This window comes from Lasioglossum baleicum, chromosome 7 (genome assembly GCF_051020765.1).
Source record: "Lasioglossum baleicum chromosome 7, iyLasBale1, whole genome shotgun sequence".
Taxonomy (NCBI): Eukaryota; Metazoa; Arthropoda; class Insecta; order Hymenoptera; family Halictidae; genus Lasioglossum; species Lasioglossum baleicum.
In genome coordinates, this window is record NC_134935.1 from 10,942,333 (window position 1) to 10,967,334 (window position 25,002).

Genomic DNA, 25,002 nt, shown 5'->3' on the forward strand with positions numbered 1-25,002 from the left:
GGGTTCGGAGTGTTGCTATCTACGCGATAACATCCACCTGGAAATGTAGTACCTGTACGGTCAACGAATTTTTTGCGGTATAGCTTTTTCGATGGCTGCGAACGGAAGGAGCGTTTGCAAAACTCCGGCAATTCAACGGGATGTTTAGGTTACTAGATAGGGTTGTTTTTTATATACAGGGTGTCTCAGCTGAAGGAATGGCACAAAATTAATGGCATAGTTTAAATGGTATCGAAGGGGAAATATCATAGAAGAACAATTTCTTTTGTCTGGTTATTTTTTCATAGTTTTCTCAAGGTCTTCGTCATTTTATTATCGGGAGAACTTTTCTTTTATTCCATCTTATAGCGGCTGAAAAGATACATTTGAATATGCTTAAGTCATTAACAAGATGGAATAAAAAAGAATAAGTTTTCTCGATAAAAAATAACGATGACCTTGAAAAAGCTGTGAAAAAATAACCGGACAAATAAAAATTGTTCTTCTATGATATTTCTCCTTCGATACCATTTAAATTATGCCATAAATATTTTTTTTGTGCCACTAAAAACAAAGGATATATTTAGGTGGCCTCCTTCAGCTGAGACACTCTGTATATACAATAAACCTATGTAATATTTAGTAGCAACGACCTATAACCTTCTCTCTTTCTGCTTAAACTAGCATCGTATCTTATTATTTCTTGATACAATACAATTTACTAGGGTTCCAGTTTACTCCTGATCCACGGAAGACGAAATTTTTCTTGACTCAAGTTTTTTTATAAATCCGTCTATAAAAACGACAATGACTGTGTAAACATTTTTAGTCTATTCATAACAAACTATATATAAAACGCATTAGCGTGCAGGTGCACTTCTATGGACAGAAGAGGGCAGTTACCCCAGTCTCCGGCGCACGAAAGTTGCTCGCTGCGGCGCTCAGTAGTGCTTCGCAGCAGCGAAACCCAGAAAAATAATCCCGTTTATCAACGTGCAATGCCTGAGAGGAGAGTGCAGCAGCGCAAAATTATTTCGAGGCTGAACTTTCGATGGCCAGCTGCGCGGCTACCGTCGCATTTCAATTCGATCTCGGAAAGATAAAATTGGTACTGCGCCAGATAGTCTGAGGATGTTCTTTATTTTCACCTAAATATTACGTTTTTACTGTTCTATTATTTCTGAAAACTCAAGTTCGCATTTGTGCCAAATTACGGCGTTGATGCATTGGTTCTAACGGGATCATAATGGTGAGTATACCTTCCTTAAAAATTCGCTTGTATTAGATAAAGTGGAAGAATTACATTTAATCAAATATGGTAAATGAAGGAGACCGTTAGCTAGACTAACAATGACGATAGTAAACGAATTACTGATGCAGTCTTTAGATTCATCAAGCAAGATCAGATTATTAAGCACGATATACTTTTATCCATTATTGCTGACTTTCTAGTTACGAAATATCAAGAAGTCTGAAAGGTCAACAGACTACGGTAACGTCTGCACCGGAAATAACGAGAAGGAACTGAGGATGGAGCGTTGTCTTTGAAGGGTCAAACAAAGATGCAACAGTATCGAGAGCCGAATTGGAAGAGGTTGGATCCGACTAATTGATCCATTGGCAAGATCGATTGCATGGGCGTCCCGTCGGGATTATTTGCCGGATAACCCAGTGCAGGTCGGTTGGAAAGACCCGTCACGGGGGTTGAAATGTTTGAGCGAGGTCCGGGTCGAAGGAGAACCCGTTCAGAAGGGCGTAGGAGCTGTCGAGGAGGCGGAGAGTCCGTGCAGAACCGTCTTTTTCTATCGTTGAGTGCAACGAACAGGGACCTGCGCCATGATCGTTCGCCGCTAGTGCGCAGCTGCTCTCAGCTTGCCTAGTGCATGCGCAATGGTATATTGATCCCGGAAAATCTGAGATACACGTAACATCATCCAGTGGTCCATTGGCTGTACACAATGTCATTTCTGTTCTCGGTTTTTCCGGCATCTCGCAAGCGAAACGGGACCGAAGCGCGTCAGTAATGCGAGGCAACGCAACATCGATTCTTCGTTACGTTTCCGATCGGCCCGCGGTAACGCGGAGATGAACATTCAAAGAGACCGCGTTAAAATATGATACTCTTGGGGGGACACGGGATCGTATTCGTTAGGAAACGTGTTTCGCGGAAACTGAATAGAATCGAGTCGCAAGTACGTAACTTCGGAACTCTAACGAACGAGACCATCGATTTCTTTGGGATCGATCGAGCGGATCCAGACGATGTCGAGCATCTTCCAAGAAGTAACTAACGATTGCAATTTGCAGGTAAAATTGCGCGAAACGCATCGGCCGACAGCTATCGTCAACTCGGATCTACGGCCGAGCATGGAATAGCGATTAGTGCTACGTTCGGAGCCGGTACGTCCACGCGTAACTAGTGAACGATTAGGGGGTGTTTTTGATATTTACGAAAATCTCGAGGAAAGTGTAGAAAACTCGGAGACGCGAAACTATTTGAGAAATCGTGTTATACGAACACCGCCGCGAACAGATCTGAATTATAAATGCTGATATTTCGTGTGCGAACGGCAGAGGGAAAACTTAACGATCGTGTAGCCCGTCTCGATCTAAAATTAATACGTTCAGCAGGCTACGCAACAGGTTCGTAATTCCGCGAGGAGCGGCAGCTCGCAAAGCTTAATTAAACTAATGGTGTCTGCACTTTTCCCGCATTCGACTATTACGGTGCAACATTTCACTCGAGGCTAATGCGCTTCGTACTCACGCTGCAGGAACCTAACTAAACTCTCGAAGACCTAGACGCGCACGTCAGCCGGAGATGTTATTGCAAACGATCATCCTGATCCTCTCGGCGAGGCTATGCCACGGTAACCCGGACGCGAAGAGGCTCTACGACGACTTGCTGTCCAATTACAACCGACTGATTCGACCTGTCCCCAACAACACCGACACCGTCGTTGTCAAACTCGGATTACGTCTCTCGCAGCTCATCGATCTTGTATGTAATTCACATGTTGCATGTAGGCGATTTGTTCGGTTCATTGAGACACTAATGAAAGTCAGGTTTAACGATTTCAGAACTTGAAAGATCAGATCCTCACGACGAACGTTTGGCTGGAACACGTGAGTACAGAATTCGTTGGTAATTAGCCGCGAGCTTGACCAGAATTTTATCATAGGAATGGCAAGATCACAAGTTCCAATGGGATCCAGCAGAATACGGGGGTGTCACTGAACTCTACGTGCCCAGCGAACACATATGGCTTCCCGACATTGTCCTTTACAACAAGTAAGCGATCGAAATCTAACGTCTAGACTGAACATTCTCGTATAGTTCGCTGGAATTGGAAAATTAGTTAGCGTCTAATACTTTTCGAATCTCTTCGTTTGTAATTGTTGGAAACGTAGAAGGGTTAGTTGATTCGTGCATTCGTTAATACACTTTTGCTATTTGTAGCTAGAAGTCTTAACACGCTTTGACTTTGTTTTACTTGAGAATCAATCTTTACTACAATCCATAAAAAAAGTGCTAACAAAACATTGAATTTTTAGTGCCGACGGGGAGTACGGAGTGACAACCATGACCAAAGCCATTTTGCATTACACGGGAAAAGTGTTGTGGACTCCACCAGCGATCTTCAAGTCCTCGTGCGAAATAGACGTCAGATATTTCCCGTTCGATCAGCAAACCTGCTTCATGAAATTCGGATCGTGGACTTACGACGGATTTCAGGTACACAAAGAATATTCAAATTTAATCTAAAGATTCACTGACGTCCCCTAACGTTAACAGTGTCTCTAAACATGTTCGTGTTTCCTAGATCGATCTGAAGCATATTAATCAGAATAGAGGAGACAAAGTCGAGGTTGGCATTGATCTTCGGGAGTACTACCCTAGTGTTGAATGGGACATATTAGGGGTTCCAGCAGAACGTCACGAAAAATACTATCCCTGCTGCCACGAGCCTTATCCCGACATTTTCTTCAACATCACGTTACGTCGCAAAACGTTGTTTTACACTGTGAACCTGATCGTGCCCTGCGTGAGCATCTCTTACCTGTCGGTGCTGGCCTTCTACCTGCCAGCTGACTCGGGCGAGAAGATCGCACTTTGCATCAACATCCTGTTGTCGCAGACTATGTTCTTCCTTCTAATATCAGAGATCATACCGTCTACATCGTTAGCTTTGCCGCTGCTAGGCAAATATTTACTGTTCACGATGATTCTCGTGGGCCTGTCGGTAGTGATTACGATTATTATACTGAACGTTCATTATCGTAAGCCTAGCACCCACAAAATGGCGCCGTGGATCCGGAAAATCTTCATACGAAGATTACCGAAGTTACTATTGATGAGAGTGCCAGACGATCTGCTGAACGATCTCGCCGCGCACAAGATACATGGTAGAGGGAGGTCGGGGAAGGATAAATTCACCGCTGCCGTTGCAGCCGCTATGCAATCGTCATCGATAGTCTCCTCCCCGGACTCTGCTCGTCACCAACGAATTGGCGGTAAGCATTTGTTGAGTGCGCAAAAAAGCAGACACTTAAGTGTACACTACTGTAACCAGTTGGAACGCGTTTGTTTATCCACTGTTTAATCTATTTTTGGTTCAGGATGCAACGGCTTGCACACGACAACAGCGCATAACAGATTCCTAGGGGGCATAGGTGGATACAACGGACTTCCTACAGTGATGTCCGGTTTAGACGAATCGCTGAGCGACGTCGCCTCGAAGAAGAAATATCCGTTCGAACTTGAAAAGGCTCTACACAACGTGATGTTCATTCAGCACCATATACAACGGCAAGATGAATTCAACGCGGTAAGCGATACAGGATAAATTCTTACTGTCACCGGTTACAAAATGTTCAAGAGTCTCATTGCTTATCTTCTGTGTGATACGTTTAAAAAAATATTATTTATTTCCGTTCACGTTTCCAAGATTGATATTGAAGAACCATTTCTAATGTAGTAAAGATACTATTTCTTGGAGAAGCGTATGAAGAACGATGGTTATGCAGACAATTTTGCTTAATGTATCTGAATCTTTATCTTAATCTAGAGTTGAATTTCCTAAAAAACGACATATTTTAAACACTAAAAATTCTGTGCTACTGTAGGAAGATCAAGATTGGGGTTTCGTGGCGATGGTTCTCGACCGACTATTTCTCTGGATTTTCACGATAAGTTCCATGGTTGGCACGTTCGCCATTCTCTGCGAAGCTCCAGCGCTTTACGACGACACCAAACCGATCGACATGGAGTACTCTTCGGTGGCCCAGCAGCAATTTCTTCCGCGTAGCGATCTGATGGAAACTCTCGCGTAGAACCACTGGGAAACACGAAACTTCGCGTATCGACTTCACATCTTCTCCTTATTACCCTTCATTTCTCTTCATAGATCTCATGCTAGCCTTTGCAGGAAGGGTAGCTCCTGCAACTCTCGAGAGTCGTCTTCTCTCTTCGTCTATTGTCTCACAAACGCGTACAATCCGTGATAGCGTGTATAAAACAAAACATATTTCATTTAAACGAGTACTAATCACTGTAGTGTGCGCGCACGTTGAACAAGTGTTCTTGAATCACCAATAAATCTGTTATCGTACCGCTAATAGAATCGTTGCAGTATGGAATAGGTACTCATAGGGATTTTGTAACCGTCAGTTACATAGGAAACTGATTCCGAACGGAATATAACCGTACGAATCAAAGTCTAGCCGCGTGTAGCGCAACTCGTCTTTTGCTCGAGTCTAATATAATTGAGACTGTGGAAGTTTATGCGTTTTCAGCGTGCAAAAATCATCAAAAAGTGACGAAACGCGAAACTTAATTGAACCGAATACAGTTTCATTTTGTTTTCTCAATTGATCGAAACCGATACGGGGGTATCTTGTTTCGGATTTGTCAGAGCGTAACGCATAAACTTGCGCAATCTGTTAAGAATTTCTCGAGCGATGCTCGAGAACATGTTTACGTAGCGTACGTACGAGGACTTTTACAAGTACTAAAATATACACCATCGTTTTCCATTTACGAAACAAGTATGTATATACTCGAATCTGTTTAACATCTTGTACACTTATAAAAGTAAAATAAACAACTGTTACAACGTAATACACCAGTGTCAAAATGTGTTCAACGTCGAACGAGCGAATACATACTTTCGTATTCGATGAAGTTCAGCTTTCGTTTAAAACAAACGTATATTTTATTATTCCAAACACATACATGAAAAATATTATACATTAAATGCATATTCTGTGGAATACATTAATATTAGTAAACATTGAAACGCAGCCAAACGAATTGTTCTTGGTTTCATATCTTCCTTTCTCTTTAATATAAATAGCCGGAATAAAGTATAGCTGTCATTCAAGCCGAAAGTAAAAACACATCAATCAAGTCTCTATCGGTCCACCTCGATAAAATTCGAACGACACGCGACGCTTCGGTAAATAGTCCGATCGTATAGCAGCTCTCACACAAGTAATCATTCACTTTCTCCCGTATACATTGTGCAAACGGGTTTGTTCAAGACTCTCGGAAGCATGGGAAACCCTAGTTACTAATCTTAATCTTTGCGCGGAGTCAGCTGCATGCTGGAAGTGGGGCATATTTCTTCTGATATACCCTTTATATATATAGCACCCTCTTTCACTGTCTTTCTATAAAGAAATACATCGAAAAAGGCAAAGGAACGACACTTAACGTTAAATACTTAGCCGAAAACTAAAAAGACTAAAAATACAGACGAGAATTAAACAGTCCCTCCATATTTTACGATTGGGATCAAATTAATTGGCTGACAATGATCACAGAAGGGGCAAATTTATCTCGCGTAAATGCGGATTGGCAAGCTAAGCCTTCGGTAAACGTTATTCTTCGCTGTTTTACGCGAAGGATATCGTTTACCATTTTTAGCAATCGATCATTGCGGTATCAACACTTTGGGGACAGATCGTTGTTCAGTGTCGGTGTCACAGCAGCCGCTCCTCAAAGTTTAATCTACAACTTTGCTTATCTGAAAGCTCGAGCTGATAACGCTGTCCCAAAGGTGTGAATTTACGATCTCTCTTATCTCAAGGCTCAGTTCGAGCTGCCACGCCTTCCCTAAGGTATTAACGATACCTACGCGACACATGTACCCTCCTAGATAGAAAAACATTGTTAAAAATCAGTGGAATGCGACAGATGCAGGTCGGAGGAACCACTTCTCGGACCGAACGCTCGAAAATTATCTAATTCTATTCGTAAGACACACGTACACACGTACACATGAACGCCCACACCCACACTCGCATCCGCACCCATTCGTCAAATTCGAGTCCAATATGAAACACATAACCGTCGTCAACTATCACTCACAACAAGTTCACATACGTGTTGTCTCGCAAGGAATAAGCGTCATATAATAGTATTTCTGATACAAACTATGACAATCTCGTCGAAACTGTCCGTGCTTCTCTGGAGCACTTCGTCGGTCGCACGTAGATACGTTCGATCACGATTAAATTCGTCGAATATGGTGAACACCCTCAGCAGCAGTTATTTGTTCGTAATAAGGAATGGCAAAAACAATTAACCGTCGCGACGAACGAACCGTCTCGTCGGAGCGTCTACGTTTATTACACGATTAAGCAAAGAAATACTTCTCCGAAGATACTGTTCGGAACGATGCGACGTCCTGTTTCATTGTGATAAAAAATCGTAATCGGTTATAGAAATAATGTGCGCTTAATCGGCTCAAATTCAACCCTTCCACGTCCCGATATAGACTTTACAGTTCGGACAAAAGTGGTGGACTCTCGTGAAACTGCTCATGCAGTACGGCAGGCACGAGCAAAGGCAACATCTGAAATTGAAAGACCGTTGGTCAGAGAGAACCGTTTCGACCATCACATTACCCGACACCCTAAGAGGCCTAAGACTATGCACAACCATGCTGGGTAGATGGAGAAGACAGTCGCGTTCGATAGACGATCGGAAGTGTAAGATCAACGCAACAGCATACCACACTGTAGAAGTTCAACCAAAGTTAATAAGCATAACATGTCGATAAAGCTGACCCTAAGCAATTTCACAAGCGAGTTTTGAACTGAGATTTAGAAAAAAAAAGCAACTAAGAAATGGCGCGAAGAGATAACGATATGCATACGATGCGATTGATGAAAGGATTTTCAGTGTCAGGAGGTCAGAAAACAAGAAAGTGAAGCTGATTAGAAGATCAAAATGTTGAAGGAAGAATATAACTGACTGTTGGAATGTAAGAGGATGTAGGTAGGTCAAACGTTTATCGGAATTAAGTAAATCCGTAGCGAAGGATTGCCTTGGCGATGATGCGTCAAGGTAGTGTAGGCGATAATGCGGACAGCGGGACCCTACGGCTATTTCCGCTGGGCGAAAGGAGGAGACGGGGTTGTAAGTCCCCTGTGCGGTGGGGTTTTTTAGTGGGTAGTGCGCAAGCAGCCCCACACTTCCCCCCCCCCCCCGACTGTCATCTTTAGGGGGGAGCTAGTGCGTCAATGCATTTTTCCCCACCACCGCAATAAATTAAAAAAGAAAGAAAATGTAGGTCAAACGTTAAGTTACTCACCCTAGTAAGCAGAGAACGATGCAACAAATGTGAGCGATCGGCTGATGATCCGATATCGTGGTGGTTTTGATGCTGGAGTAGCAGGTGGGACAAGTCATTTTTGTGGGGTTCGGGCTCAGCGAGTAGGCCACCGGACGATGGATAATTCTAACTTCTGTCGGTGGTGGTACATTTGGATTCGGAGTGAACTGCGTCTGCGATTGTATCGGTGGTTCGCCAGTACCGGCATAATTTGTCGGATATGACGGTGCTGGTTGATTTGCCGATGCGTTATCTGAAATCGTTTACCGTCGGTTAGCTTCGTGTACCAGTACAAACCACACATTAGCGGGAGCAAGGCATTGTAGGACTGGTTTCAACTCTCTTACTGCGAAGTACAGCAATGGCATGTTAAACAATGACAAAACTTTTTTGTTTTTAATTATTTCTTTACGAAATGGTACCAAAATATTTGTGACATTTTACTTGTTTAAGTGACAATTTAGTGGAACCTCGATTATCCGTACCGACGTCTTCATTATCCAAATACGTGTCTCACGCGTAAACAATTCAATCTAAAGCGATCCACATGCAACATGATTGATTGTACATTTTCATTGATTAGTACGGACAATCCAGGTTCTACTTTACCACTTCTTCTTATTGCTCTGTTACCGCTACGATAAGGTCGTAAACGATCTTTCTGCATATCGTGCCGCAAACGTGGTGTTGAGTAGAAGCTGTGATCAAATAGGTAATACGAGCTCTACGTACAAAATGGTACCGGCATGGCCGTTCCTGCTACCGGGTACGGAGGATTGTTTGTTTGGCCCGGAGGATTGCCCATATTTCCAATAGCTTCTTCATAAGAGGGTGGCGCTGTAGGCGGGGGTGCTGTTGGTGGTGGTGCTGATGGCTCAGCACTTCCAGTCGCGAATCCTATGTTCTTCTCCATTGTACCTAAAAAGATTTGCAGACACTTAGACTTCGTTACACTTGGTATTTTGATCGCCTAAGCATAAAATTATAAAAAGAACGATTTAGATTGAACAAATATAAAGAACTGGTATCAAATTTCCTTTGAGTCAATACTCGAAGAATTCATAGAATAAGAGAAGGATAATCAAATTGGGGCAAAAAGAGCAAAAAACGACAACCTATTTATGGAAAATAGGAGCCACTTTCGGAGTACCCAGATCTATACCGATCGTATTTCATAAAAATGAATTTGAGTACCAGTTGGCTGGCCATCAAAAGTCGAGACGACATCGCGCTGCGACATTCTTATCTAGTAAACGCTGATGAACAAGATTATTTTCTACAAACATTATGACCAGACAACGCAGGTAAGCTATATTGCGAGTTACTAAGGGTGGACGCGGTTGTTGTTTATTGAGGATCAGACCGCTTGTCCCGTTGCACCCTGTAGTTGGTTCGATCATTATCGCGCATTATTTCAGTCTGGCCTTGATTCGCAGCGTAATTGGGTCGTATAGAAGACCGCGAAAGAACGCGTTCACGTTCGAACGCTATTCCGTGCGCTACGATGAGGACAGACGAGCGCGAAAGTACTCGCGACAGAATAGAAAGTTGAGCGGATGTGTTGAGTAACCGAGGTAACGCAATATATAATACACATACGTATGTATGTATGTATGAACCTTTGTGGACTTGCATCCAGGAAGTCTCCGCCTCAGAGAACTACTCTCCTCCATATATTTTTCCCGAGGAGATCTTAATTAATCTCGTGATGTTGTGATTGCGATTTACATTACAGTCTCAGACCGTAAATTGAACTGATACACATCAGAGCGGCGAGTGACGTGTAGTTATACATATTTAGTTCTAAATATTTATGTTTTTACGAATATTTAGTTCTAAATATCCCCTTTTATTCTAATATTTAGTTTTAAATATTTACTTTTATTCTAATATTTAGCTCTAAATATTTGCTTTTATTCTAATATTTAGCTCTAAATATTTACTTTTATTCTAATATTTAGTTCTAAATATTTACTTTTATTGTAATATGTAGTTCTGAATATTTACTTTTATTCTAATATTTAGTTCTAATTATTTCTAATTATTAGAGGATTACTGTTATCAGATTATATCCAGAGTTGACTTATTGGTTTAGCAATAGAACAATCAAATGAATCAGTATAGTACAATTTAGATTTTTTATTTGAATATTACTAATATTAAATTAAAACAGAAAATAAAAAGATACTTTAACACTTCATAACTGTAGTGTTAGTACCTACCTAGATAATTTAAAAAATATTTTTGACTACTTTCTAGGTATATTATATCGTTATAATTTTTTAACAAAAATCAAAATTTCAAAATCTCCTCTATTGAGGATGAAAGATTTGATCGGGACTCGTGACAGCATATTATACTCTTGAGATAGTCAAAATGATAATAAATAATATAAACTAATCAAATATGTTAACTGATAACTAAAAAATAATTGTTTGGAATTCTCAATAAAAATAATGTTGGAGCAGAAAGTGCAAACCATGATCGAATTTTAAATTATACTATAGTTGTGTACGGTACTATACTATACATAAACGATTGCAAGTGTATGTTTCGATAGTAAACCCAGTGAATGATCTCACCGGAGTTACTAAACACACTTCGCTATACGTCATTGCTTCTCAATATGCTGGCCGATCCAACCCAGAATTACTAAATAAACAGAAACGTTTACCGAACTAATTGAAAACTGCGAATATGTTCGAACAAACATACGGTATTCATATTCATCGAGATAACGCACGATCACTCGGATTACCGGAAGAATCCATAATTATCGATCGGCAATTTCGACTTAACAAAAGAGGTTAAAACATTGAAAATAAACATACAAAACGAAATGACTGGTATGACGAAGATGAGAGAAGGAACGGCATGACAACGTACCAATAATCGATTTTATAAAACGTTTATTAATACATACCCAATTACATCATTCATAAAATGTTTATATTTTCGTGACTCGACGTTTTCCCAAGTAAACTACATGCATATTCGATTATATAAGCATTGCAGATAGAAAGAGCGAAAACAGAATATTGCTTCTTGTAATTAATGTAAAACACAAACGTGACGTACAAGTTTCACGCGTCAATGTAACGCCTTTTCGGTTTTGCACAATTTACCAGACTTATTTTCACCGTGATGGAATTGTATGTTTATGTTCATTCGTGAACACGCTGACAAAAGCAGAAATGTTAATACACAATGTGTTGAAACGCTTACGTGAATTATGACGTTCGATGCCCAAATGTAACCGTGCTCGTCAAAATACAGGTTATAGTTTTATACTACAGGACACTATCCTATCCAGTTATTGTTCCCTCAACACCATTGTCTCACAGAGTTCATTCCGGGATCATCGACTATGCCACAGTTTTGCGATAGAACTCGGTTTGTGTGTATTTAAAACAGAAACTATCAGGAACACAAGAGATTTTAAAAACGATCGCGTTGCGAGAAGTAAAGCGACTGACAAAATTCTGCTGCAACATGGCTGCAACTTGCAACCTCTACAACCGACCAATCGCAATGAACTGTTCCAGAAGGGAGTGTAACGAAAATGGCGCCAAACTTGAAAACAAATTAAATGTCTAGAGAATTATATGAACCTTTTATTTACAGCTGATAATATAAAAAAGCGACTCTTTAATTTTTAGAATAATTCACATGTTTTTGAAACGTCTTTAACAATATTTTATGCACATTATCAAATCAATATTGGTCATCCTATTGCGTTCCTACATAACAAATTCAACCAAATAAGTATCCTCTCTGATTCAATACATTCAATATTCTCTTCTGATTCTTGGATTCTTGAAAAATGCTAAGGACATTTCAATTTTCAAATCTTTGAAAACTTGTACCCACTTGTACCTAAATCGCAATACCAACACTGAGAAGATGCCATAATAAATTTGATATTTCCGAATAAGATCGTGTAAGATCGTATGGATCGTATGTAATAAATGTATTCACAAAAGTTTGTATTTAGTATACAAATTTTTGGTATACAATTCACTAGAATCAGAATCTAGAATAATCTAGATTCATCTAGATCATCTAGATTCAAGTGAGAGTACCAATTGAATTGGTAGTTGGCAGTAGTTGGTGATTACAGTACTACCAACTTTCATACAGTAGAAGCTGGTAGAAGCATAGCGAATGACAACAACACAACAAGTCGTTTGAAAATAATAAAAATTATACAAATACTATATAAAAAAGTAAACACAATAGACTTGTATTCTGTGATATACATAGAATCAGCTAGTGTTATATGTGTATGTACCTTTTTGGTTCGTGTGGGACTCTGTATCTCATTGGTGATATAGAACACACTTACTCTTCAGTGTGAGAATAACAAATCGTGACGAAAATACAACAAATGAAATACGAAAAGAGAATTCGTGAGCATGTGAGTCGTAAATTTACGCATAAGGAATGACAGAGGGCGAACCGAAGATGTCCGAAACGATCCGAATATAGCCGAAGGCATGCAAGTGCGAAAAGGATCATAAACCTAAAAATCCAAGGTAGAGTGAGAGAATGCAACGCTAAGGAAGTACACAAATGTTCTGGAACGTAAACGCAAAGATTTTAGAATGCGACCACGACGAGAAATAGAGAATTTTCGCAATAATTACTATGACACAGAATCAGAATCCCCGAATGAGAATATGTTAAGACTGATTAAAGTTGATAAAAATACAAGTTTTAATAAACTTGTCCAGGTAGAAGAATACAATTCTACAAGTAATTGTTTAACGTGTTCTGCATGTTTGGGGAGTAAAATGTCTGATGATAAAGCAGAAGGAATAGATGAAGAAGAAGAAGAGACAGATGAAGATGAACTAAGGGAAGATGAAGAAGATCAAGAAGAAAGAGATGACATTGACGATGAAGAAGAGGAAGAAGATGACTATGTTACACGCTTAAAAAATTCTGTTTTTCAAGAGAAATTAAATGACTACATGCAACAGTTCAAAATACAGACAGATGATATCATTCAATCAGAAACAGATGATACGAAATTAGAAATACATGATATGTTTGAATCTGTAGAAAAGCCTGCTCCAGTTAGGCGTAGAAATTCCAGAAGGAACTCGATCCTTCCTGGATCTGAAATGTGTAATGAAATAATAGCTTTTAATGATAATCTTAAATCTAATCAAAACCAAATGTTGACTAAAAAAATATTAGAATATCCTACTACGGACATTGTACATAGTTGTATCCCCGAACCAATCACAGAACAAAATCCACCAAATGATAAAAATAGTTCTACAGATCTTTTAATCGAAGTTCTTGAAACAAAAAAGTTACCTGAACCCATGAAGGAACTGAAAATTTTGATGTCTAATAATGACGCGAAGCAAACTCAGGTAAAGAAAATTCAATCAACACTAGACGAGGCTCAGAAACATATGAAAGAGCTTAAATCGACAGCTAAGATTAGGCTCTTCATGATGGAAGATTTGGCAAAGAATGAAAATACACTTGCTAAAGCCACCGCAAAGTTTCAACATAAACGGACTGAATTGGAGAAAAGATGTTCTCAAACAGAATCAAAGATAACGGAAGTAAAATCTAGACCAGATTACGATTTCTTTTTCAAGAAGCCTCTCTTAAAAAAGAAAATTGAATTATACAGGAATAGAACAGTTTATTATAAGAACCGATTGAGAGATATCGCAATGATACATCAAACTGCACTCGAATCATTTAAAAACAGTACTAAAATATGGAAGTCGCTAAATGCCTCTACAGAGGAAATGATTAATCTGAAAAGGCAATTAATGACAGAAGTAGAACGTAAACAACAATTAGAAGAAGAACTTGCGGTAGATCAAAAGAAAATTCATGAACTAGAGGAAAAATATAATTTAACTGTTTTTAAGCTCAAAGAGATACAATCGGATAGCGAAGATGGAAAAGACAAATCGAAAGGTAATTATCCTGATAAGAAGAAAAATTTATTAGATGTCAGTGCAAGAATTACACATCTAGACACAGTTTTAAAAGAAAAATCTATAGATTTGGAAAGGACAGCAGATATAGATGAAAAGGAAGCTCTGAGAAATGAAATTCAAAACTTAAGACGTACCAGAGACTGTTTGGTTGATGAGAAATGTGATCTTGATGAAAAGTTCCAAAAAGAAAAAGCCTTGTCAACTGTAGAAGAACGAAAATTATTGGAATGTGGGGAAACTATTGAAGCTATAGATGCCATGATAGAACACAAAAATGAGATGATATGCGGTAGGAAAGGTTTTGATGAAAATCAAGCACAACGAGAGAAAGGAGAAAGAATGCTAATGGAAAGACTCGCAAAACTATCAGATGGAGAAATGAAAACATTATTTTATAAGTATTTCTTAAAAGTAATCGATTTAAAGGAAAGTTCAAAGAATCTCGAAGTCCAAGTTGCTGAATTAGAAAGTCATATAGAAACACAAAAATGGGAAATACAAACTCTGACTAATGCATTGAAACAGACAAAACTAGAAGCTGAAAGAAGAATTGTTCTAATGCAAAGAAAATACGAACAGAAACTGCTTGCAATGTATAGACACATTGGAGAAGAAACAAGTAGTTCAGGACCCGAAACATTAGATACGGATACCGAACTTGCTAGACATATAGAAGAAAATGAAAATTATCCATATCCGGTTAGGATACCACCTCCGGCTAATGCAATTCAAAGGCCAACAACCAAAGTTACTAAAGAACGGAATAAATTAATAATACAAAAAACTACTGGTCGAGATAAGAGAAGGAAATAATAATCATTAGCAATTTTCTCATATTTATTATTTTATATCATTGAATTGCTGCTCCTAATCATGTGGTAACTGAAATTAAAGTTGTGAGTTGCAATTTAATTTTGTTACAATATTGTATTAACAATTTTATACACTTTTGCAGAATGAAAAAGACAAATAAAAACTTTTTTGAATGAATTAATATGTGTATTCATTTTTATGACAAAGCTATGTACCTTAAAAAATGCGAAACGTAGTAAAAGATTAAATACAGTATTTTGCTATATTTGTATACTTTTGTTTGATAATAAAGTAAATTGAAGATTGTTTATTTCATTATATTTATAACAAGTCTTTTGGGAGAACTGTGCATAGCCGTTTCCGTAGTGTAGTGGTTATCACGTGTGCTTCACACGCACAAGGTCCCCGGTTCGATCCCGGGCGGAAACAGTTTTTTTAAATAATATTTTTATATTATTATGAACAAGTATTGATTTTTATCAGACTTTGTTTATTAATTTTGTTCTTGTTCATATTTTTATTGTTTTAATGTAATAATATTTCTAAATATATTCAACGTGATAAACATTGTATATAGTGATATTATATATCATTTTTACACATTATAAGATTTTTTCGCAATGCATTAGTAAGCTATGTTTCATTAGAACAATAAATTTTTTTATTTCGTAAAACAATTTATAGATTTTGTGTACTGAGTAGAATGAGATGTAAATTTAGAGAACTGAATCACAACTGTCAGGATGGCCGAGCGGTCTAAGGCGCCAGACTCAAGGTTCATAACCTTCTCAGTTGATTACTGAGTTCTGGGCATTCTGGTCCTCTTTGAGGGCGTGGGTTCGAATCCCACTTCTGACAAATTTTTTTTGCCTCGCGTGCGACTAAAAAGATTTAATTACAAATCATATCTTTTGCAAATTATATATATATATACCTCTGGAAAATTTTAAAACTTCTCGCTCGGGCGCAGAATTGGCGTCCGGTGTTCAAATCCCGATGAAGAATATTTTTTTTTTCACGTGAAATCAAGCGAATTTACATTTAGATAGTCCAATAACAATGTCGGTCAATTTTTTATGACAACCAATAACATATCGTTTAAATAAAGAAATGTCTTACATCTGAAACTTGAACCTATACACACACGCGATTCTTCGTATCGGGAATCCTCGCGCTTATAACAGAACTCTGAAATACTGAAATCGTTTTCGACATCGTTGAACTATACATTTGCTACTGTAACCGCGAATATTCTATAGACACAACTTGCGACAATTGCTGCGGTGCATGTTTCTTTACACTGTACCTATCCTCCTTGCAAGCTCGTAATAGAAGTTCTATTATAGAACGTGATTTCGTTTGTCTATCGCTATGCATTTACTGTCACTTTTATGGACATTCACGGAAGTGTTTAAGGGACCCAACACGTGCAGTACGGCGAGGTCTGTAATTTCGAAAAGCCGATATACAATCGCATCCGTTTATCCGCAATTTTCTCCAAAGGCACCGTGGAAGATTGAAAGGAAATAACCTGTGATAACGCGACAAGATTATGCCAAGCCATCCAACGAGTTGCACCTACACGACGCCATCGTGACTCTTCCTGGAATAAACGCCTTATTTGTCTCGCGACTCCCAGAGGGACACGTTACTCATGGCTCCGAAGTCAGGACATCAGGTGTTGGGGTCGCTGCGAAATTTACTGGATCTTCAACTATCTTATTTGACGTAAGAGTTATGTTGTATTAATGTGAACATCGCCCAGAAAGTGAGAATTAAAAACGTGTAAAAAATTTTACAGAAGTGTTTCAATATAAACTGCTGTGTAAAAGAAAGAAGCCGATTATATTCGGTCTCACCGACAGGGTCAGGTGGACTGTAGTATGTAGTAGGCTTTTGTCTATACGTATAACTCCACATAATCAAATTTTGCAAAAACTTTAACAGCTTATATCTCGATAACTATTTGTTTGCGACACATGGCTTCTTTCAAGCTTTTTCTCTTCTGACTGAGTGAAAGGTGTTGATGTAAAAAAACAACTTAAACAACAATTTTATTTGTTATAAACAATTAGGCGGCAAGTTTCTCTTACAAATGTCCACCGACCCGGAGGTTTAGATTCACCCCTAGAACGGATTACCATTACTTTTTATACACCCTGTACATATTTCCAATAAACACAAAATTACGAAATGTGCAACATACGGTGTCACGCTGAGTGAAAGTAATTAAAACCGCCGTGCACAATTGGTTCTTACTATCTGAACGAGTTTCATAGGACGTTCGTCGTTGGTGTAGTTCTGTAATCAAGAGAATAAACTAGGAACGACGCGTTAATTTCATTAGTACAGGTACTGTGGACTGTGGGTCTTAAATCCAAACACTGAATTGGTTCTACGATGCGGATACTTTGCTTGGAAAATATTCATAATCGCAACGATGTATATCTTCACGATCACGCTTCTCGCAGATATTTACACGAGCATAGACGATATATCGGTCGCTACCGATAGCGGTTGCATTTGCGGGGGAATGATGGTTACGATTTTCAAATCCATGAATTATCAATTGAATCAGAAAAATATAGAGCGGTTGATTGTAAAAATATTAAAGTGCACCAACGATCTCGTTGAATTTTCTGGTAAGTTGAATGTGCATTTTTGAATGTGCACCAAGAACATTCTAGATTACATCGATAGTACATTATTTTTAGTCGACAGTGATCGCGTCACGGACATTATCAGGAGGCACTGTACGTTTAACAAAATAATCTTCTATGGATTTACGGTGCTCGGGTGTCTTTTAGTAATAGCTCTATTACTTTTATCGCCGATGAAGAATGGTTTACCAATCAGAGCAAAGTATCCGTTTGATACTACTATATACCCTTATCGTGAGATTGCTCTCGCCGTAGAATCGGTCGCAATTTCTAGCGGTATGCTCGCGATACTCTCAATGGAGGGTCTCACGATATTGATGTGCAATTATACCACTATGCAGTTCGACATTCTGAACGTGAATTTTGAGAATTGCAACGGAAAAACGGCCAACAAGGTAAGCGAGAATTTACAGTGATGTCCGGATATATGGCCACGAATTATCCTTGTCAATTGCAGGAAGGAAAGTAGGTAAGGAAAACTTATTTTTTTATTCCATCTTGTTAATGACTTAAGCATATTCAAATGTATTTTCTCAGCCGCTATAAGATGGAATAAAAAAAAAAGTTTTCCCGATAAAAAAAATAACGATGACCTTGAAAAAACTATGAAAACATAACCGGACAAATAAAAATTGTTCTTCTATGATATTCCTCCTTCGATACCATTTAGATTATGCCATAAATATCTTTTGTGCCATTAAAAATAAAGGAGATATTTAGGTGGCCTCTCCTTCAGCTGAGACACCGGTATATCAGATATCAGCTCAAGCTTCTCGGTTCCTCGCTGGGTGCTCCCCGCAGTGGAGGGGATATTTGTTTTTCTTAGATCGTATAGTTCCCGTTTTGTGAGATCAAGTCTTTACGGTACTTCAAATCACAACGCTGTGTACCCGAAAAAATTCTTGAAAATACACTGCTCCAGATAAATGGCCAACGCCGCCCCGGTCACGGTCGGTGGCCATAATATCCGGACATCACTGTGCATCAGCTGGTTGTAGCTTCCACGAATAATGATTGCATTTATGGTATTTATGTATTCATCGCAGACTGGTAGCGTTTACAGGAAACCGAACGACACTTTCATGACACGTTACAAGACCTGTCTTCGATTCCATCAGCAATTGATGTCCACGACCAACGATTACAATAATATCTTTAGCCAGAGCGAATTCTTTCAGATGCTCTCGAGCACCTCGATTATTTGCTTGACTGGTTTCCAGGCTGTCGCGGTAAGGCATGATTGGTCGAGCACTCTGCTCAGATCGTGATCGATTTGCATCGTTTGGAACAGGTCGGAGGGCAGAACTTAGACATCATAAAGTTCGGGGTATACCTGAGCGCCGCCACGTCTCAACTCTTCTACATCTGCTGGATGGGAAATGAGCTGACCTATTCGGTAAGGGTTAATCAGAACGGCGTAGATTAATTAGACCTAGTCGACCGACGAATCGACGATCGTTCTCCCTGAAGATGGCAAGTTTTAACGCGTTGATCATCGCTCAGTGCTCGGTGCTCGACAGAAGTCAATGGCTCTCCAACTGGCATCACGAGCGTTTCTCCAGTAATGTGCAACTGTTCGTATTATCTACGATGTCTGTGAGGCATCCTTTATATATGAAGGCTGGTCCATTCTACGTGTGTTCCTTGAAAACATATATCGCGGTACGTTGACTAATTTTACGGACGTTTATGCATTTTTGGTGCATTTTGCTACAGTCTAATTCCAGTTTCCTTAGTTCAGTTCCATTTATGAATTGTATTCAAAAGTTCGAGTCTAAGATGTTCATCAATTATTTTTATAGACCTACTTATGTAAAAAATAAAAAGGAAACGTGTTTTATAAATTTGTCAAACGCATAAAAATTCGTAGTTTATCGATAATAAGTACATATCTTTCATTTCTCAGCGAACTATTTTCATATTTTAACCACATCTCCTCGCGTAATGATTTCGCAGATTATCAGATTCTCTTATTCGATGTTCACGTTATTGAATAACATGCACACAACGGATTCCTGATGCAACACCGTCTTCACTTTCGCGCATCCCTGTGCGCGCTTGTTGTACAGCCAGGTACGAATAAACTTTTAGTCTTTTAATGTTGCTTGTACATTAATTTCCACTATACAGATACTTCTTAGTAGACAGCGGATCTATATGCAAAATATGCAAAAATACATGCAAAATATATGCAAAAACATATGCAAAATAAATATATAGAAAATAGTGAAACCAATTACAATGTATACATATTTTCATTTATTATTTGCTGTAATTTGCTTCCTGCAATAGGAGCCCTTTTGTTTCTAATTTTGCTATAGTAACTGGCAATCTCCAGAAATTAGTTGCAATATAGTTTAACTCATCAAAATAATGTTTCATTTTTCATCACTTCTTGGGCTAATCTAACGCTACTTACATTTCTGTCACCGAATGACTCAATAAGCTGCAAATAAATTTTTAAGGCCAAGGCCAATTACTACTGTTTCGTGCGAGAATAATATGATATTACACATGTAATACGTACACATGTAAGTACATATGTATGTACAATTAAATGCAAAATATGTTAAAAATATGTGCAATATATGCGAGAAATATGCAATATGCAAAATCTGCAAAATATTACTATATTTTCAAAATCCTCTACAAACAGCGTAAATTTCTGTCCAGGTTCCACAATTTTACCTACTTTCTATAAAAATATGCATTTGCATAAACATCCGCTGTCTACTTATTAGTAAATAGTAAATAGTTATTTAGGCGATCGTAGGAAAAAGGATTCAAAAGTTTACTGCGAACAGGAACCTGTTCCCTAGTCATGCTTACGGTAATTCTAGCCATCCTCGTGCCGGCAGTCTCGAAAATTATGGTCGAAAGGACTCTCGCGTGTCGGATATTTATCGATTCGTTCTATACGTACTCGATAATGTGCATCCAATAATAACCAGCAATACCGACAATTTTCACTTTATTAGACAGAACACTAAAACTCTATTCCATGGCTAATCGAATCGAAAATTCTCTGCTCTAGTCGGATTAGTTAATTAACTGGAAGCATCGGGTAAAGTGAATTAGCTCATCGCTGCTCCACGAATTTACGATTAGCCATAAACGCTGTCGCGTAGTCGGTGAGCGTCACGAGGATGGATGCTCGTACAACGTAAATCATCCTACAAACGCGAAGGAAACCCAAACGACAGCAATTAAACTTTATTCGCTTTTTATTGACTTCTCGCTGTAATTCCAAATTTTTTTGAAATCCGAGAAACTTCGGGGTTCTTCGAGATGTCTAGATCATTTCAGAGCTCTCAGTGCTGCCCCGGGAGAGAAGAGAATCTATCGAAAATTGTTTAGCATTCGAAAAGCAATTGGAGCTTGCGGAGAAGAGTGGTTAATCGAAGAAGAAGAAGGACGGAGAGTATGAAAACAACATCTTTATGGCGAGACACGTTTCTTAGACAGATGGTAGCTCTAACGCGTCTCGGCTAACTGTAGATCTCACGCTGGAACACTATTTTTGTCATTCGTCTAGCTCATTGCCTCTGGAATCCACGCATGTACTTTTCTTACCCACAATATTTCACGCAACCCCTTTCGTTTCGACTCTGTATTGAAAATGTGGTACGGCGACACTATCGAGTGTAAATACCAAAAGAGCTTATTTATAATGCTTGCATAATTTTTCCTTTACGAGTAGATTTATTATACGAAAAATTGCTTAATATGACAAACTGTTTGAATTTAAATTCGCTGCGTGCTGCGAGGAACGCCGCGAAGCAACATCGAACAGGATCTGGCAGAGCGGAGGAGCTAGTGATCCAGTCTTTAAAGACAGGTTTAAAGGAGCAAGCTAAAATGACTTATTGGCTTGGCATAATGAATTTTACGAGCAGCAAGATGCCCGCAGGTTGCTGTCACATCTTCAAAATCTCCTGCCGGAACTTGATAAATTTATGCAGGATCGATGTACGAAAACTGTGACGACATTCGTTGGCTGCATCTCGATCGACACACATGGCAAACGTAGATAAGTTAACACTCAACCTACCACCATCGGTCAAATGACCGGTTCCAGAATTTTTATTTTACAATTATTGAAATTATAAAGATGCTTTCGTGATAGATGATTAAGTAAATATATTTAATAACGCAAATAATATTATAATATGAACCGCACAAAATTCAAATAAATTTAATCTTGTTATTTTTATAAGGCAACTGGCTGCGTTTGAAGCTCGGTAGGTTTAGTGTTAATGAAGGCATGTACCCGATGGACCCTAGAGATGATGGAGATACAGAAAGTTTATTCAGGTAATTTTTTATTCCTAAAGCTCGCGTCTTTTTAACCCTTCTGTAGTCAACCAAACTGTATAGATTATATAAAACCTTTCTGTATTTAACATATTTGCACAAATTCTCATTATAAGTCTATAAATTAATATTGGGATGGGGAAAAAGTTTCTTCGTATCCACCCGGTAGATGGTCATATTACCATGTCATAACTCTGTTAATATTAATCGGATCTGGCATTACTTGAGTGCGTCTGAAAGGTGATATATCATAGAGTAATTACAAACAAGAAATTTGTGATATTTGTTTAATTAGTCAAATGTTATTACGTCTTCAAAATGAGTGGAAATAAAGAAGAAATGCGATACATTTTGAAATTTTATTACAGAAATGGAAAGAATGCGACTCAAGCTGCTAAAAAAATGTATGATGTTTATGGACGTGATACGGTATCAGTACGTGTGGCACGAAGTTGGTTCAAGCGTTTTGGATCTTGAAATTTTTATGTGAAAGATACACCTCGTTCTGGTCGACCAGTCACTGAGAAAGTCGATGAAATCATCCAAACAGTTGAGCAAGACCGGCACATTAGCAGTCGTGATATCGGTAAGGGAGTAAACATCGACCACAAAACAGTTCTAAACCATTTAAAGAAGGCTGGATACAAAAAACAGCTCGTTGTTAGGATGCTTCATGAGTTAATGGTAAAAATTGAAATATCTCCTGAACTACTAACTACTAACTAACAACTGCATCGATTGAAGTATTAAAATATACCTCATTCCATTTAAAAAAAATGAAGGTGACTCCGATATCTCTGAAAAAAATTACATAAAAACAAAAATTTTTTTGGTATCGTATGAGCCCCATTTTACCATTCAACTTTGTCCTTCAGACATTTGACGTATCTTGAAAAACAACAAAGATATTTGAGATGGCAACGTTAGGTGACTCACCCTGTACATTAGCGAGTAAAAAAAGGACATTCAGAGAAATTTTGTAATATTCTTTAGAGAAACATTAACAAATTGTTGAAAGAAACACAGTAAATGGGTACTCGGTTGACTACACAAGGGTTAAATGGTGTATGGAGACCTTTTGGCCTGATTGAATCTAAAATCCTTAGATAATGAAGTATCGATTACATGTTACTTAAAAAAAAAATCGTTTACAAAGGTTTGAGACCAAACAATGGTTCCTGACGAAGCTCAGCCACGTACATGTTACGATCAGGATTTCATCAAAGAAGTCGCGTTTATTAAAATTCCAAGGTTCCGCGCACGAGAGCGCATGCGACGTCAAGGGTTCTTGTCTGTCCCTCAAGGAATTCGGGATCACAATTATCACCGTTACGCCTGATGAGCGTAGGACGAGAAAAAACCGGGGTATTATTTTTTAATTATGTCAGTAAGTATCAGCAAGACGTCGGTGGAGCGAGTGACAATTTTTGCTTGCGAAGCGGATACCCGGTCCAATCTGATCGTGCAATCTACCCAAGAATGCCCTAAACGTTCAGCAACTTAAAATATTGGTAAAGGTAGACCGGCCGTTGCCGTTAACGTAAGAGTTTTTCGCATAACAAGGAACGCGAGCGTAATTATCTCGAAAGCTTACTGCTTGGTGCATTGATTCGCGAAGGGATTATCGGTTGGATCCATTTCGAAATTTTTGACCGTGGGGATCACTGACCGATAAATTTTGGAATTTGTTATCGTTCCAAGGACATAATTAAATTAGGCTTAAACTGGTATGTGATGTCGGCTGTTTTTCTTGTAGTTATTCGAACCAGTGTCGCCAGATTAAGACTTGTCTCTCACTCCACCCTTCCTCTTCTACGTCACGTGACTAACCCGGTAACGACAGGGAGAGGGTAACCGTGTTCCCCTCAATTCCCCCGGTCTGACGACACACAAGTAGGTAAATTATGTTTTCGTTCGGTGGCAAGTCATTTCTACACGCTGAAAGTACAGCTGCGCTAAACCGCAGTTTATTTCGAATCGTAAATAATGGCGCGTAATGTGGACGCCGTAAACCGTTGATTACGTTCCATTGATTCGCAGTGTCACGAAAACTCCGGCGCACCGTATTCATTAAGAATTTCCCATCGCCTTGCCAAGACAGTTGATTGGCGCCTGCGAAATTGTGGTACGAACTTACGATGCGTTTTACGCCACATAGACGTCGAGTTGCTTCCTGAAACGTTCGGTAAAAAGAAGCGATCCTGGTTATCGAGCCGAAGCGTCGGTAAAACGGGCATAAACCAACGATCGTTCGACGAGAGGAGGTGTATAAATTCACGTTCCCGTCGCGTCGAAGAGGTATCGCGATTCTTAATGGGTTCGCAGAATTCGCGTTGCACCGGCGCGGCGCGGCAGCATGTCTGACGCGAATCGGAATGCGAGACGGCGCGTTGTTCCGCGTAGTTTGCTCGCGACTCGATCCGATTATGATAGCCTTTGATAATCCACGATTCAGAAACTAGAAACTGAGAAGACCTGTTGCGTGCTCGAGTAGGCACGTGGTCGTCCGTGAACGACATCGTCGATCGTGAAAAGCGTCGCGTCGCCAGGCCGGGTCGCGCAGAGCGACGCGACGCTTTCGATCGCGTGACAGTCGTCCTCGTTTTCAGGTTTCTTTCTAGTACACTCCTAGACACGTATAGA

At 39.1% G+C, this 25,002-nt stretch overlaps 4 protein-coding genes and 2 non-coding genes across 6 annotated transcripts in view; 5 read left to right on the forward strand and 1 right to left on the reverse strand.

Moving 5' to 3' along the window:
* Window positions 1–8,714, reverse strand: part of Nachralpha1 (nicotinic acetylcholine receptor alpha1) — a 214,094-nt gene extending 205,380 nt beyond the window's left edge. The window contains exon 1 of the mRNA XM_076427713.1: window positions 8,580–8,714. The gene's annotated coding sequence lies outside the window, so the exon portion shown is untranslated. The remainder of the gene's footprint in view (window positions 1–8,579) is intronic.
* Nachralpha2 (nicotinic acetylcholine receptor alpha2) lies at window positions 1,899–6,100 on the forward strand. Its single transcript, XM_076427714.1, has 9 exons — window positions 1,899–2,171; window positions 2,287–2,622; window positions 2,754–2,980; window positions 3,061–3,105; window positions 3,162–3,271; window positions 3,535–3,715; window positions 3,804–4,494; window positions 4,600–4,808; window positions 5,107–6,100. The coding sequence occupies exons 3-9, from the start codon at window positions 2,801–2,803 to the stop codon at window positions 5,311–5,313; spliced, it is 1,623 nt and encodes a 540-aa protein (XP_076283829.1). The 5' UTR covers window positions 1,899–2,171; window positions 2,287–2,622; window positions 2,754–2,800; the 3' UTR covers window positions 5,314–6,100.
* Window positions 8,715–12,720: 4,006 nt separating the features above from the next.
* Window positions 12,721–15,562, forward strand: Cos (kinesin-like protein costa). The gene has a single exon (XM_076427711.1). It carries the CDS (start codon window positions 13,205–13,207, stop codon window positions 15,383–15,385), a length of 2,181 nt encoding a protein of 726 aa, XP_076283826.1. The 5' UTR covers window positions 12,721–13,204; the 3' UTR covers window positions 15,386–15,562.
* Window positions 15,563–15,741: 179 nt separating this feature from the next.
* Trnav-cac (transfer RNA valine (anticodon CAC)) lies at window positions 15,742–15,814 on the forward strand. The gene has a single exon. It is a non-coding gene; the product is annotated as a tRNA-Val (tRNA).
* A 308-nt stretch (window positions 15,815–16,122) lies between these two features.
* Trnal-caa (transfer RNA leucine (anticodon CAA)) lies at window positions 16,123–16,243 on the forward strand. Its single transcript has 2 exons — window positions 16,123–16,160; window positions 16,199–16,243. It is a non-coding gene; the product is annotated as a tRNA-Leu (tRNA).
* Window positions 16,244–17,757: 1,514 nt separating this feature from the next.
* On the forward strand, window positions 17,758–20,064 carry LOC143210797 (odorant receptor 13a-like). The gene is made up of 6 exons (XM_076427989.1): window positions 17,758–18,027; window positions 18,100–18,440; window positions 19,092–19,274; window positions 19,337–19,441; window positions 19,549–19,707; window positions 20,002–20,064. The coding sequence occupies exons 1-6, from the start codon at window positions 17,826–17,828 to the stop codon at window positions 20,062–20,064; spliced, it is 1,053 nt and encodes a 350-aa protein (XP_076284104.1). The 5' UTR covers window positions 17,758–17,825.
* Window positions 20,065–25,002: the final 4,938 nt, after the last annotated feature.

Bases quoted from the DNA above. Each gene is read 5' to 3' on its own strand.
- Cos (XM_076427711.1), top strand. From the start codon at position 13,205: ATGCGACCACGACGAGAAATAGAGAATTTTCGCAATAATTACTATGAC.
- LOC143210797 (XM_076427989.1), top strand. From the start codon at position 17,826: ATGTATATCTTCACGATCACGCTTCTCGCAGATATTTACACGAGCATA. The intron at 19,275-19,336 runs GTAAGGCATGAT...CGTTTGGAACAG, and splicing joins CTGGTTTCCAGGCTGTCGCG to GTCGGAGGGCAGAACTTAGA. The intron at 19,708-20,001 runs GTACGTTGACTA...ATGATTTCGCAG, and splicing joins CCTTGAAAACATATATCGCG to ATTATCAGATTCTCTTATTC.
- Nachralpha2 (XM_076427714.1), top strand. From the start codon at position 2,801: ATGTTATTGCAAACGATCATCCTGATCCTCTCGGCGAGGCTATGCCAC. The intron at 2,981-3,060 runs GTATGTAATTCA...TAACGATTTCAG, and splicing joins TCTCGCAGCTCATCGATCTT to AACTTGAAAGATCAGATCCT. The intron at 3,716-3,803 runs GTACACAAAGAA...CGTGTTTCCTAG, and splicing joins GGACTTACGACGGATTTCAG to ATCGATCTGAAGCATATTAA.